This window comes from Leuresthes tenuis, unplaced genomic scaffold (genome assembly GCF_036924035.1).
Source record: "Leuresthes tenuis unplaced genomic scaffold, fLeuTen1.0.hap1 SCAF_12, whole genome shotgun sequence".
Lineage (NCBI taxonomy): Eukaryota > Metazoa > Chordata > Actinopteri > Atheriniformes > Atherinopsidae > Leuresthes > Leuresthes tenuis.
In genome coordinates, this window is record NW_027325366.1 from 8227575 (window position 1) to 8242743 (window position 15169).

Consider the following 15169-nt stretch of genomic DNA (forward strand, 5'->3'; position numbering starts at 1 on the left):
AAAAACCCACAGAAATGTCAAGCAATCATAAAGCAAAACAGAACTGGAAACCAAAGTCATGAAGTGCAGTATCTCAGTCACTGGGGACTTCAGGTCAATTCTATTGTAGATTTACTGATGTACTTGGGATAATTTTCCTGTTCCATGACTCAGTTTCTTTGGCTTTGGTTGTCACAGTCTGCCGATCAGTTTATGTTATGTCACAGTTTGTTTAATTATGTTATGTTCTAGTCATGTTTTTCCCCTGTCACGTTCAGTTCACTCACGTCACCTGTCTAATTGTTCACAGCGGCACCTCATGTCATTGATCACTCCCTTCACAGTATTTAGCTTCCTGGTTTACTTTCAGTAACTGCAGAATCCTAACTATCCCTCCATGCTTCGCTGCACTAAGATAAGTCTGGTTTTCCTGCCTCATAGTCTTGCCTTGTTTTGTCACAGTCGTAGAATTTATTCATAGTCCTGTTACGTTGTCATAGTCTTGTTTTGTTAATGTTAAGTATTTTTGAATCCGGCTCCGCCGCGCCTTTTGTTCCTGCTCCCCTTTTTTGTAAATAAACCTTGTTTTGTGAACTAAAGAGCTGCATCTGGGTCCTACCTTTTCCGCGATCCTGATATTGGTTTTCTTTGGCTTTCAGACGGATGGACTCAAATTTGACTCAAGAATACTTTGGTATACAGAGGTGCTCATGGTCATCTTTATAACAGTAAAGTGCTTATGTTCTGGGGTTACAAAACAAGTCCACATTACAATCTCGATTGTTAAGATAATTTGTTTGCACTAATATGTCGTGTTTAGTTTTAACCAAATGTGGTGCTGTGCATCTGTCCAAACAAATTTTTTATTTTTACTTTTTTTACATTTCTTTGAACAATGCAAGGTCTTCAGTGAATATACTGGGATGTCCATTCCTGGAAAGTTTGGCAAATATCTTGGATGTACTTTACTTACCTTACAACCTTTTCTCAACTGATGGCCAGCAACAATTGCACCTTGGCATTGTGCTGCCACACAAATTAATTCTCCAGACCAGCAAACAGCTAAAAACTTCTGTTTTTATAGAGTTGGTGACACTTGGTTATGATCAAATAATCAAGTGCAACAAATGGCTACATAGCCTTTTATAATAGTTCATATCGAAGAAGTAAAGGTGTACTTTGGTGTTATGCAGTGGGACACAGTGTCATGAAGCTCCCGATTCTGGTGTTTTTCCCCCTTTTTTTTCCTTTCCCCTTATCTTTGCGATTATTTGTCTCTCCCTGGTGTGTGTGTGTGCCTGTGTGCAATATGAGTGTGTGGCTCGAGGGCATGTTCTCCTCTGCCCTGCAGGTGTCCTGTTGCAGCTGCTCTTCATTCTGTCAACAACCTTTGCCATATATATTCCCTGATTCTGCATCTACTCATCGATAAATCATTGTATCTACCTCAGTGGTACACTCTGGTCAAGTCTCAGTCTGATATACCTCAGTTGTTATTTATTCAACGTTAATCAAGTCTCTGTTTGTCTTCCAGCAGCCAACTTGTCAACCGCCACTTGTTGCTCGACATCCACACAAACTGGAAGGAAAATGCTCCAAGGATCCTGTGTGGAGATCAATCAACTGTGACACTGTGGTTTCTGCATTTAAAGAGAATCCTCCTTTGTGGTATACGTTTGGATATCAGTTGAACTTAGCTTGGTTACCAGTTCATGGAAACACCCCAGTGCCAGCTGCCTCTCTAATCTTTATCTGCTTTTTGTCTGCTTTCTGAGTCCAACACCACTCGGCAGTGAAACATAACTTTTTACTGCAAAGAAACTATCCCAAATTTAGAATGCACCTTTTTGCTTGGTTCTAGAATTGTGTTTTCTATTACACTATTTACTATTCCCTCTATTGTTGTGAAGATTTATATATCTTGTCTTTCCCTCATAAACAGAATTTAGTGTGAATGCCAAAGGCAGAATGCTGTTGCACAACTAGACACAAAATGCCCAAGCCATAATAGCACATATTTAAGACATACTAAATTATACCCCTGAATATATTACAAGCTAATGTAATTTTATGTAAGGACTTATTATCAGTGAATTGATGATAGACATAAATTGCTAATATTGCTTTTAAGTAGACATTTGTCTAACTTCAGTGGCCACAAGGCTTCAATGTGTGTCAAAATGAAATGAACATTTATGGATATTTACGACATGGACAGTTACATGGTGCATGGTAGAAAGATATGCAGAATGTCATAGTAATAAAGATATTTACAATGAGTGTCTCTCACAAGGCATTCCATACATATATTAATAATCATTACTGCCCTAGAAATTATTTAGCTGTTCGAGTGTAGGATCTGAAAATGTTTAATTTTATAAATATAAAAAAATATATGAAATATTCTCCTTCTTCTGGATAATTTTGTAAGCCAGTATTAACATATACAAAGAATATAGAAAAACTACTTAGAACAATTGGATAGTATAGAGTTATCCAACTTGATCTACATGTAATAAGCATAACATCTTTAGAACCGTATTGCACGGTGATCTCATGTATTGTGAGGAAACTGCATATAGGCATCGCAGAAATACTGCCAGTAGAAAGTATTTTTAACACATTAATCCCTATACATGGTTACTCCACAATCTAATGCAGTGTTAAAAGCTGAGTTTAAGTTCATACATTTCAGTGGAACCAGTCTGGACTGTACAGATTTGATGGGGTTAGACATTGTCATTGCTGTCTTGGTGCAAGTAAGAGGTGGATCTGACCCTGAACCTAAAGACACTATGTGCACCCATAATATAGTAATTTGTCGAAAATGAGATACCCAATCTGGTGTCAAAAAGTAATCCTCTTTTAATGTATTTGCATGAGATCAGGCTTTATTTGCCAGTTAAACAATAACTTGGTATCTCTGAGGTCCCAATCTTGTTTGAGCTGTGGTAAACAATATATGTTATTTCTAATTGTAAAAGATGTACATATTTTGAATGCTGAATCTTTCTAATCGTATTTGTCTATATAATTGTTCATTTTTGTTGTAAATTTTTAAGTTTTTTAGAGAGTTTTTAATGTTGATAGTACAGCAAAAACCTTCCTCAAAATGACCATGTAAAAACAGAACTATCGTGAACACGGAAAGTTTAACGTACAAAGATCACGTCTGAATGTTACCTGGTGTGAGGAGAATGACAGACATGGTGATGAGGGAGCAGACCACCAGGATGACCAGTAGAGCAATGGCAATCCCCTTCCAGTTCCTCTGAGGAGGATTTACTCCACCCAGATCCTGTAGATAGAAGGGTGAGAGAAAAAAAACAATGTCAGAATGAAACATGGGAAGATACTTGAGTGTTCGATGCTAATGACCAAAGCAATGATTTTGTGAAAATTAGTACTTTGGATTAAACAAAGTTTGAAAGATTCAATGTATATGCCTTTAACCAAACAATAATTAGAGTAATAACAACAACTTTTTTTATAAGCTATCTTCATAAACAGTTCGAGGATCTCCAAAACAGAGCAAAAACGAGGGGCTGTGAAAATCCTAAGCACTCTCCTCAATAACTATATATGAGGATGGTGCAGCTATGAAAATTATCTAAACAAAACTCTCTCCACTCTCGGAGGAAAGCAGAACAGGCTATGAACGATTACAAAATAAACTTCCACACTCTCCTAATGAGGTGGACTTAAACAAAAGACGCTCACCTGATAAACGGCACAATCAGTACAGAAGAAAAAAAACTCTCCACGAAGGGAGGCACTATCAAACTTAACGATTAACACTAGGCTCGGCTTTAATGGCGGCACAAAGATCTCTGAAAACAAAACACAAAACCTCTCCACTAGCGGAGGAACTATGAAACTTGAATGATAACTGAAACACTCAACACTCCTATATAGGAGGTTCAATGAAATATTAGAAAACCAAAAATCACTCCTGAACGGAGGAACAAAACAGGCTATGAACTTACCGTGCGATAAACTAGGACTATGGGATAAATTACAAACAAAGATAGCTCTGAAGGAGGATCGCTCAACTTCAGGCTTATAGATGCAAGACTATGGATTTCGTGGGACAAGGACGCAAGATTGAGGAACGAGACAGGTTACAACACACTGGCACAAGACTAGGGAGACGCAGACTATTTGAATACAAGAGGAGCCATGGGGAACAGGTGGAAACACTGGAATCAGGGAAGACAATCAAACACTTGACACAGGAGGAAGGGCAAGGTACCTGAAATGAGAGGGAAGTTAGTGATTTCAAAATAAAAAAGGAAATGACGAGACAAGACATGAAAAAAACCCTAAAATGTGACAGAACCCCCCCTCAAGGGAACAAGGGTGGGAGGGAGGGGCTCTGAAGGGCCTAGTGCCGGATCCCGACAGGTGGGCGGCCAGATCTCCAGCGACCCGAACGCCCCTTCAGGGCAGCGAGGAGAGGCGAGGGCAAACGAGAGCTTCCACTGGCGAAGGCGAGGGTAGACGTGAGCCATCCCTGGCTCCCACTGGCGAAGGCAGTGGTGGATCTGCCCGAGTTCCCACTGGCGAAGGCGAGGACGAAGATGCGCCCACCTGGGCTTACACTGGCGAAGACAAGGATAGGCGTGGGCCAGCCCGGGCTCCCATTAGCGAAGGTGGTGGTGAAGATGCGCCCACCTGGGCTTCCATTGGCGAAGGCGAGGACGAAAATGCACCCACCTGTTACTACCAAGAGTCTTGGTAGTAACAGTCTTAGTCTTGGCATGAACAGGGGTCTTGGTCGTAATAATCTTGGTAGTAATAATCTTGGTTTTAGTAGTAACATTCTTGGTCATGGCATGAACAGTGGTCTTGGTTGTAGCAATCTTGGTCTTGGTAGTAATAATCTTGGTCCTTGTAGTAACAGTCAGGGTCGTGGCTGGAACCACAGTCGGGGTCGTGGCGGCGTCAGTGGGCTGTAGCATGGCGGCGTCAGCGGAGTGCTGGTGCAGGACCTCGTCAGCGGAGAGCTGGTGTAGGACCTCGTCAGCAGAGTGCTGGTGCAGGACCTCGTCAGCAAAGTGCTAGGGGAGGACTTTGGCGGCAGCAGAGTGCTGGGGCAGGGCAGCGGCGGCCGGCTTGGACATGGCAGTGGCGGCCGGCTTGGACATGGCAGCGGGCTGTGGGGACGAGCTGGGGTCAATCTATGTGGAGTTTGCATGTTCTCCCCATGTATGCATGGGTTCTTTCCGGGTTCTCTCTCCCACTGCCCAAAAACATGCATGTCAGGTTAATTGGTGTCTCAAAATGTCTGTTTGTCGCTATGTGGCCCTGGGATGTACTGGCAACCTGTCCAGGATATTTTAATTTTGAGTTATTATTATACTATAGTTTTAGAGACAGACTTATGGCAAGAGAAATTGTTATATTTATTGGGTTATATTACATCTGGAGTCAAATCGAATGTATACTGTATATGAGGGTCTGGGCGGGGTGGGCTGTTTTTTTCTGTTTTCTCTGTTTTAGATGGATTGTTAGGCAGACTTTGCATCGTCTCCGCCTTCAGGTGATTGTCCAATCCATTATCGTGGTAAATTGGCTCTTCAATTAATATTACTATACATAAAAAATATTTCCATAGTGTTTTCTCCCACTGTCATACATACAGTCTACATTTGTTAGCATCTGGCCATGCATGTTAATTGTTTTACAAATCCAGTTTCTTAAAACTTTTTTTCTTATTTAGTTTCTTAAATTGAATTCATTGGATATTTTTTTATTTCAAAACATTTCTGTCTACACTGTCTACACTTAACTTGCATATGTATCTTTTGCTCACAATGCCATGTTCAGAGAAAATACAATTGACAGTCAATAAAAAAAATATTGTACTATATTTTGGTCTATCTGTTGAGCTCAAGGAGTGTTTGAAAAGTCTGACCAATGTAATATAACAGTAATCTACAAATATAAGGCTCATCTAATATGCCTAATACCCTTGCTGTACAATAATATAAGAATAAACATGAAAAGAAGAGATTGCATGAGAGATAGTATGTCTCTTAGGATGTTTGAGTTATTTGGATATTTTGCTATGGTTGTTTAGGAGGCAGTTCTTTAGTTCAGTCTGAAAACAGTCTGTAGGCCCAGCACCGCAATTAAAGCTGTGAGAATGCTGCCTAAAGTACCTTTACATTTTCAACGCATTTTCAAGCCATGGTTAAATGTGTAGTGCAATGGTTATAATAATAATTTACCCTAGATGTGAGTGTGACCATGGATGGTTGTTTATCTTGTTTGTCTCTATGAGACCCTGTGATGGACTGGCAACCTGTCCAGGGTGTACCCCACTTCTTACTCAAAGACAGCTAGGATAGGCTCCAGCTCCCCCACATTAAGTGGGTATAGAAGATGGATGGATGTTTAAGCTAGTGAAGGAAAAACTACACCAATTCATACATTTACAATGTAGCTCAGGAGTGGATTAGTGCTGCAGTTTCTAAGTGCTAACAGCCCATTCACATACAAGATATGACTGTTCCTTTTCACTAATTCCTACTATGTCAGATCTGATGGCTGTCTCTCCCCTTATCTTTGCCACAATTGATGACTTAAACTATCAATGTAAACAATGTATAGAGAAGTTATAAGTGACTTATTTGGCCACCAGTAGGTAGCGCTATGAGAATGTGTAAATTTAGGCATATGTATACATTCTGGGTGGAGCCCAAGTGCAACCTATGAAGTTTGGGGTAGATTGGATAATGTATGTGGGAGTTATAAGCTTCTTTGTTTTTCATGGCGAGCAATGGCCAGTCGTAGAACTCGTCAAACTCGCCACGGCCACACCCTTTAAGGTTTGAGAAAGCTTTCCAAGATTCTTTATCCCCTATGGCTTAAGAGTAACCTGGCCAAGTTTGAAGCCTGTAACATAAAATGTGTATGAGGAGTTCGATCAAATGCGAGGTGTGGAAACGTGCAAAAATGGCACCAAAACACATGTTCCACTCAAAATGGCTGACTTCCGGTGGACCTGCCACCAAGGTGTCCATAGGCATTTTTGTGCGTCTGGGTATGTCGAAAGCGTGTACCGAATTTTGTCCGGTTACGCAAAACTAACCCCCACGACGCGAGTATTTAATGAATCAGTAGGGGGCGCTCCATATTCCCTTTGAAGCAACTTCACTATGACGTAGGCCTGACACTCATGCCAAAATTGGTGAGCTTTCGCGCACGCGAAAGCACCGTAAATCGCGTCCAATGCACATAGAATAATAATAACTCCTTAAGATACAAATAGCTATATTGTATACTTCCACTGCCAAGAGTGCGCCACTGCATCTAAAAATGGGTGGGTGATTGTATGTGCTCTCTTTAAATGTTTGAACTAGTGAAATCTGTGGTGTGGAGGCACAATAGCAGCATTTATCTACTTCTGTGAAAGGATTTTTATTAATTCTAAGTTTTACTTTTAAAAAGCTAAAATAATATTGATTTGGCCACAATTGCTTATATGGCGGATAGAGGAATGGTTTGAGGTGTTAGAGTCACTCAATTGATAGACCAGTTTGATAGGCTTCCTACACAATGGGCCTCATGCAAGAACATTTTCGTATCCTTATTCTAAATTTTCTCGCTTTTTTCGCAAGAAGGTCTTGTATGAACACACCACATCAGATTCCACAATCGCTCTTAACTTTGGAAAAGTGTGTAAATGACCTGTGTAAACATGATGAATGCCACCCATGCATATTTAAGTGCATATGCACAAGGACAGTAAATTTACATACTCCACACCCAAAATGATACCATGTAAGGCTACACTTTCTATCTCCTGTGCCAGGAAGTGTTGAGTCATGAGAACAGCATCAAAGCGCAAAAAGAACAACTTTACGGGCTCTGAGATTGAAGTTCTGCTTTTCAGAGGAAAATCTGTCATTTTTAGTAGCGTCAGCAGTGGAATTACAGAACCTGCTAAAGTGAAGAAATGGGAAGCAATTACGAGTGCTGTTAATTCCATGTCACCTGTAGTTTACGAAATGTTTTGATATAAAAATGGCTTAAAAAAAAACGTCTCACCAATTCCTTGACTCCTCATCTCACTAGTGGGAGACGCTCGTTCATGGTAAAACTGTGCAAAACGCAAGATGCCAGAATAATCTGGGCTATAGAGCAGTTTGCCCCCCGCTGTATCGAGACACATCCACCTGGCCTTCAGCACACCAATAGTGCGCTCCACAATGGCACGAGTGCTTTGATGCGTAAATGTGTGCAACATATTGCTCCAATTATGTTTGGCAGTCCAGGCATGACATGAAAGTCCCTCTTAATTTGTACTTATTCGACAGTGGTATATGGGAATCTGATATACCATGGGTGATAAACTGATGAGAAGCTTGATGAGCAAGAGAAGCACACGACTCACAGAGGACTGGGACACACCCGATGTGCTGGTTGTAGTTTTTCTCACCGCAGAAGGCTCTGTGTTTTATTTCTTGCTTATGCTGAGTTCAATTGTTGCAGAGTTAGAATTACAGCACATGTTTGAGTAATGACTGACAGCAAGTTTTCCTGGAGTAATCTCCATCCATCCTTCTTTCTTGTTTTACAGAAAGCATTGCTTGTAAGTATTTTATTTTTAAGATGAATGTTAGTCACCATATATTTTAAAATTTTTGCATATTTGTACCGAAGAGGGCCACCTTTGTTAAATTAAGTTTTTATTCATGTTGGATAGATTTAAGCTATCATACATGTGTTGGTACATTGGTATACAGTCTAAATGCTGTTTATCTCTTTTTTTGTCATACGTTTTACTCTGTCGATAATCAAAGGCATCGTCATTAAAGTGGACATTACACCTGTCAGTTTATCTATCTGCATATCTCTACTCAGTCTAACAGTGAGGGCAGAAAACCCAATCTGTCTCCAATCTCCCTCTGAAAGGTTCCCGTGGCCAAAAATCCAAGCGTGGTGAGGACCTGGACACATGGTGGAATTGGATTTGATCATCGTGTTTCTCTCTGGAGTTGTGGCTCTAGCAAGCTGCATATTTGTAGCAGTACAGTCCCTGGAAATCTGAATCTCAATATTTTCTGTCTCTGCAAGGATATCTACACGGTCTCAGAACACATGCTCTCTTCCAAGAGCCTGACTTTATTAAGATCTATTAAAATTTATTGTCATACATACATGCATGCACATGAAATTTGTCCTCCGCTTTTAACCCATCCAGGTTCGCACCTGTTGACACACACATGCACATGGTCACACACTCATAGAGACAGACGTGACGCCTATGACAGGTCTGGATCACTCGTAAATACTGTTCGTACCTGAAAGAAAACTCAAAATACGAAAAAATTGGTGAATGTGCAAGTTCTCTTAAATTACGGGTATGCACAATTTAAGAGCAAATCTGTTTATATGACTGTTTCTTGAATGAGACCCAATGTTTTCACTTTTCTACTTCCCCCTCACTCAGAATATACTTAGGATTAGAACTTGAACACTTTGTTCAAGTTAAAAAAAATACATGGTTAGAAGTTCTACTTTTCATCATTCACATTTTCCCATTGTATAACACTTCTAGGTTTTGTAGATTTGGATATATGTACCTATTACACTTCTCTTGTGAGACGGGGCTCATTTAACAGTGGCTCTGGTCCTAATGGGCAACAATAGCTTTGTCTCTTTGTCATTTTGCTTGTATTAGTGTGGTGGCCCAACCAGAACTAAATTTTAGGTTTTATACTCTTTTGTACAGTGAAATAATGTTATTCTACTCAAAGCATTTCTGTTCCTTATCAAAATCAAACATGTTCATGAACCATGATTCTATTTGGCTATTAACAGTTTGATCTGGGATTTCCTAGTATGGATTTTTAAGTTGAAAGTTGTTTGACGCTGTATATTCTTTGCATTTCAAGATGCTGATGCAATTACAAAACAAAGAACAAATTGTCCATCATACTTTTTGACGAAAAGTTTGTGAATTTCAGCCTTACAATTATCACTACTGTTCTTTATTTTACACAATTTTAAATTTAAACCACATTAAACAAACAATACGTTAAAGTTATTAGTGCAATAACTATGTACTTAAATGTAACAAATGGTGGTTCATACACATAAAAAAAGAAAACTATCAACAGTATTTTGAAAGACCTCTGCATCTTTTCCCCTTTTGTAATTCCTTCACTATCGGGATGCAACTTTTATATTATATAAAGTAACCTTATTAAGAGCCTGCCAAAAAGCTCTTCATACACACTGTGGGTTGAGAGTACTCCAGTAGTCTGGGACACTAAAAGCTTTGACTCTCCTCTCAGCCTGCAAACATAACACCAATCTGCTGCACAAATCTTGAGTGGTCAAAAATTCACTGAAGTTTTCTAACTATGTTGAATTGCTGTACATTGTCATCTTTTGTACTTTTGATAACAAATACCGCAATATCTGACTTTGGGATATATAAATTATTCTTCTTTCTTTTAGCTTCTTTACACATTAAAGCACACAACCTTTATAAAAGCAAGCTCTATTTGCAACTCCTTTCTGCTGTATTCATAAAGTACAATTTCATCACTAATTAAATCAGTGAATGCTGCTCATCCATAAAATCAACAGCATAACTTTAAACAACAGGAGGTCGACCAAGTAGCATGCACTGAGCTTTGGAGCTGGAGGTATTGAACTCTGAAATGTCAACCATTTCTCACGAGGCCTTCTGGTACATAAACTTAATTATGAAAGCAAGGTTTTGATTTCTTAGAATTACATGGCTGAATTCAATTAAGAGCACCCAGAAAATATGAAGGTAGATCAAGAATAGATGAAGGCCTAAAATAGCAAGGACAAAAACTGCATCATTTGTCAAAGGAAAATTGAAAACATTTATAAAAGAGAAAACCAAAAACTGAGTTAGTTATTTGTTGTACAAACAGATGAATGATTGTCAAAATGAACATTCCTGTCTTGGTAAAAACTCCGTGCTCATAAAGAAAAATGTAAATTAATAAATAAGAAAGGGTTAGGGTTACAAACATTGCAGTGTATGCCATTAGTGCAAGCGTACCTGAACCCAGAACACCATGAGTCTTGAACAGAAACAGTGCATTTGTCTGGCTGGGAGCAACAAAAATGTTGCGTCTCTGTATACACTTATATTACCTTCACCCGAAGTGATTTGCATGTGTGCTGTCTTTCAAGGTGTCTGGATAGCTGGCAGGAGGCAACGGGTGCATTACACACACACACACACACAAGCGCATCCTTTGTTTGAAATTTCGAAAACCATTATTAAAAATTGCAATAACCTGTCTGCACACCATGATTCGACTGGTTCGTTGCAACCCAACTTCAACAAGCCCGTATAACAACAGTCACAGGGTCTGATTATCAGAAAACTGATGCTGGAGACAAGAAGCCAAAGGCAACACAGTCAAAAACACTAATAGCCTTTTACACATCTCACGTCATGAAAGTGGTCAGAGCAACTGGCTTTTAAATTGATTTTTTTTTAAAACAGCTATTGTATGACAGGTTACCACAAAGAGTTATCATAAAATCAAATTCACACACACACACACACACAAAAAAAGCCAGATGCCCACCTCATCCTGCTGCGGTTGATTCGGTCTCTGGTTCGGTTGTTCCTTGGTGGCTGTCATTGCAAACTCGTGTAATTAAACTTAGCAAAATCCGATAGAAACCCGGAAAGATCCCCGTTTTCGTAAATGAATCAAAACACCAGAGGAGAGGCTGTGGCTGACGGCAAAAAAGCCCGTCTTTTCAGCTGCGGAATCTTAAACAAGAGTGGTGGGGCTGAGGGATGAATCCGTCACGACTGAATATTTGCGAGGTGCAAGTGAGTGCCTGACGTGAAGGCAATGCAGCCCGTGCATTCACATCACACCCTGCGGGAAAAGGGAGGACAATTTCTGACACGTTCGTTATCAACACAAAAGAGCCGAACTGTTCTCACTTGTCCGGCAAACTGAGGAAGTGATACTCTTCCCCAAGAAAAAGGAATATAAAGGAAGAGGAGGATATTCAAGTGGTCTTGTGATGGTTTCCTGAGAGGGTGGGGAATTAATTTGCTGGAGACCCCAGATAAAAAAACTGAAGATAAAAAGGGGGAGAATATGAATTGTTGAGCCTTAAGATTTGATCTTAGTTGGTTGTTTTGGGGGAACAATGACACTCTTCTTCCCATGTGCACTGAAAAGCTACATGACATGGAGGAGGAGCTGTAAAATCTTCATTCGCAACAACGGCTCACTCACCACCCGCCGCTGCTTTTATCAAATTCTTAATCGACCATTTCCTCAGTCGGAGGGCCTCTTTCTAGTGTCAAAGTCGTATCGCTTTGTTATGCAACAACCTTTATTTAGCCGCAGCAAAGAGCTTAAACGTTCAGTAAACAGGTCGCTGTTATTCCTTAAATACGAGTCTATCTATTCCTTATATTGGAGGGATATGAATGAAACCGAAGAACCTACTGCTTTATCAAAATTACTCCTAGAGAGAGCTAGATTTAATGTGATTAGAGATTCAACTTCATGGAGCTGGAAAGGGACATGGACAAGCCGCATTGTTAGCAAACATATACACATGCACTGAAAGAGAGAGAGAGAGAGAGAGAGAGAGAGAGAGAGCGATGGAGGCTGCGATAATAATGCTATATTTTTATTGCCTGAGCAGGACAGGCATCCATCGTTTATGTCTGCATTTGACCTCTTTTCTTTAGCATAAGTTTCTTGTGTTTACCTTGAATTCAAATCTAGCCTAGCTAGTGACTGCTGTGAATAGGGCAGCTGACAACAAGGAAAAGACCATGTGACCGATTGGAAAGACTGCTGACAAGAGGCAAAGACCCCAAAGGTGCTGCTATGGGCTAGCAATCCATGGTAGCAATAACGAGGCCTAGCAGCTTTGTTACAACCAGCATAAGCAACAAGTAATTTAAGGAGAATACCCCTAGGGTCCCTAGTGAAAGCAAGGGCGGAAGATGACTCACAGGCAGACTACATGGCAACTGACACTGGAACGGACATGACTATGAGGGGGAGATGTGACTCAGTGAAAGATAGGTGCACGGACCAGTTCTCTAGGGCTAGAACTGGGCAGAATAGTTCTCAGAGCAAAGAGAGTGTAGCTGGAGAAAATAAAAGTGGTAGGCTAGGTGGAGGAGGAGGTCCTAAGAAGGGATACAGCTGATACTGAGGTGAATAGGCCAGTTAGGGAAAGAAATATGGAGCAGAAAGGTAGAGTTAAGTGGCCTATGGCAAATAGCAACAAAGAATGGGAGACAGTCAATAAAGATTTGTCAGCAATATTAAGTAGGTTAGGAGGAAATGCAAGAGATAGGCTAGAGAAGATGGGAGATATAATTTACTCCTACGGTGTAGAAAGATTTAGGGTGCAAAATAGAAAGGGTTGAAAGAGTACATTTCGCTAAGTCTAGATGGCAAAGAGAAATGGAGAAATTAGTTAAGGAAAGAAGAAACTTAAGAAATCAGTGGAAAATAGCTACAGAGGAAGAGAGAGAGGGAATTAATATTTTGCAGGAAGAATTGAGAAGCAGGATAGCAATACTCAGAAGGGCTGAATATCTCAGAATATCTGAATATCTCATAAAAAAGAAAGAATATGTAAGGACTGTGCTTTATAGGGATCCGTTCAAGTTTGTTAAAGGGTTGTTTAACCAGGAAAAGAGAGGGCAGCTTAAGGCAACAAAGTCAGAAGTGGAAGAGTATCTAAGAAATGCATATTCAGATCTTGAGCAGTGTAGAGTAGTAGGCCTTCCACCTGACATGCCACCAGTAGGAGAGATAGCTCATAAGATGGATATTAGACCACCTAGGTGGAAAGCAGTTGAGGAGGTAGTCAGGCGTGCAAAGGCTTCATAGGCCCCTACCAGGTTTATAAAAGTGCACCTGATATCCTAAAGTTTTTGTAGAGGCAATTAAGAATAGTTTGGGAGAAACAGTTAATTCCTAGAACATGGCGTAGAGCAGGAGACGTTCTTATTCCAAAGGAGAAAGAGTCCTTGGACCTGAGTCATTTCCGAATGATCTCTCTCCTAAATGTAGAGGGGAAGATTCTCTTTAGTGTAGTTGCACAAAGATTAACTAGCTATTTAGAAAAGAATAGCTTAATAGATACTACTGTGCTTAAGGCAGGAATACCAGGTTTTTGCAGGGTGTTTAGAGCACACTGGCATGATTTGGCATCAGATTCAGACAGCCATGTTATATTTCTGGGGGTGTACAATTTCTCCATTTGCATTTACAATGGCGATGGAGATCATTTTTAGAGCTTCCAAGTGGGTTATAGGTGGAAAGAGACGTCAGGATGGCATGCACCTTACACCAGTTAGGGCCTACATGGATGATATGACGTTGCTGACTACAACAGTACCATGTATAAAGAGAATACTTGAGAGACTTAATAAGAATCTTAAGTGGGCTGGTATGAAAATCAAACCTACTAAGTCTCTATACTTTCATTACCCTCTACACGAACCAGGGTTTGAATTCCATTCCTACATATCTTTACCTCTTCTATTTGTACCCCCTACCCGAACCAGGGTTTGTATCCCCACCCCGCTATGACTGGTGTGCAGTTGATGAGAGGCTGGGGTAGCTTGTGGTTGTGGAAAAAAAGATGGTTGTTGTGGTGTTAGGAGCAGTGATGGCTGGCATTAGGGGAGTGACTCTGGGACACCAGTGATAACTGTCTAGCCTCCTGGAGGTGTTGTTGGCCCAACCTGACGAAACACTGATGAAAGGAGGTTCCCACCTGATTACCCCAATGACATGTTGGTCAGCACTGCTCAATGGTCTATATAGGGATCATAGGGAATTATACACTGAGTCTGGTCAATTTTTTTTTCTTTAGCACAAGTTTCTTATGTTTAACTTTAATTATAAGGTAAAACCCAAGGTTGTCCTATTTATGTTATTTGTTCAATCATTTAATGATATATAATGACAGGACAAACAAACCATAAAGAGCTCACTTAATACTTAAAATAGACAATAACAATTGTAATTACAGTGTATCAAATGGCAATGCAAAACAACTAACAAAAAATAAGGATAAAAAAACAATCAGCATTCTTTGACTTTTAAAAACATGTTTTGTTTTTTTTGTTGCCTTTACATTTAGTCTCAGTTTCATTGTTGGCCACTGATAATGGCACAGACAG

The 15169-nt window shown here is 40.1% G+C and overlaps 1 protein-coding gene across 1 annotated transcript in view; it reads right to left on the bottom strand.

The window, feature by feature from the left end:
* The window catches only part of LOC140319006 (inactive dipeptidyl peptidase 10-like), a 189896-nt gene extending 177750 nt beyond the window's left edge, over positions 1-12146 (bottom strand). Inside the window, exons 1-2 of the mRNA XM_072396517.1 lie at positions 11571-12146; positions 3163-3277 (exon numbers count right to left, since the gene is read on the bottom strand). Coding sequence (XP_072252618.1) covers positions 3163-3277; positions 11571-11627 — 172 coding nt within the window. The 5' untranslated portion in view covers positions 11628-12146. The remainder of the gene's footprint in view (positions 1-3162; positions 3278-11570) is intronic.
* Between the last annotated feature and the right edge of the window lie 3023 nt (positions 12147-15169).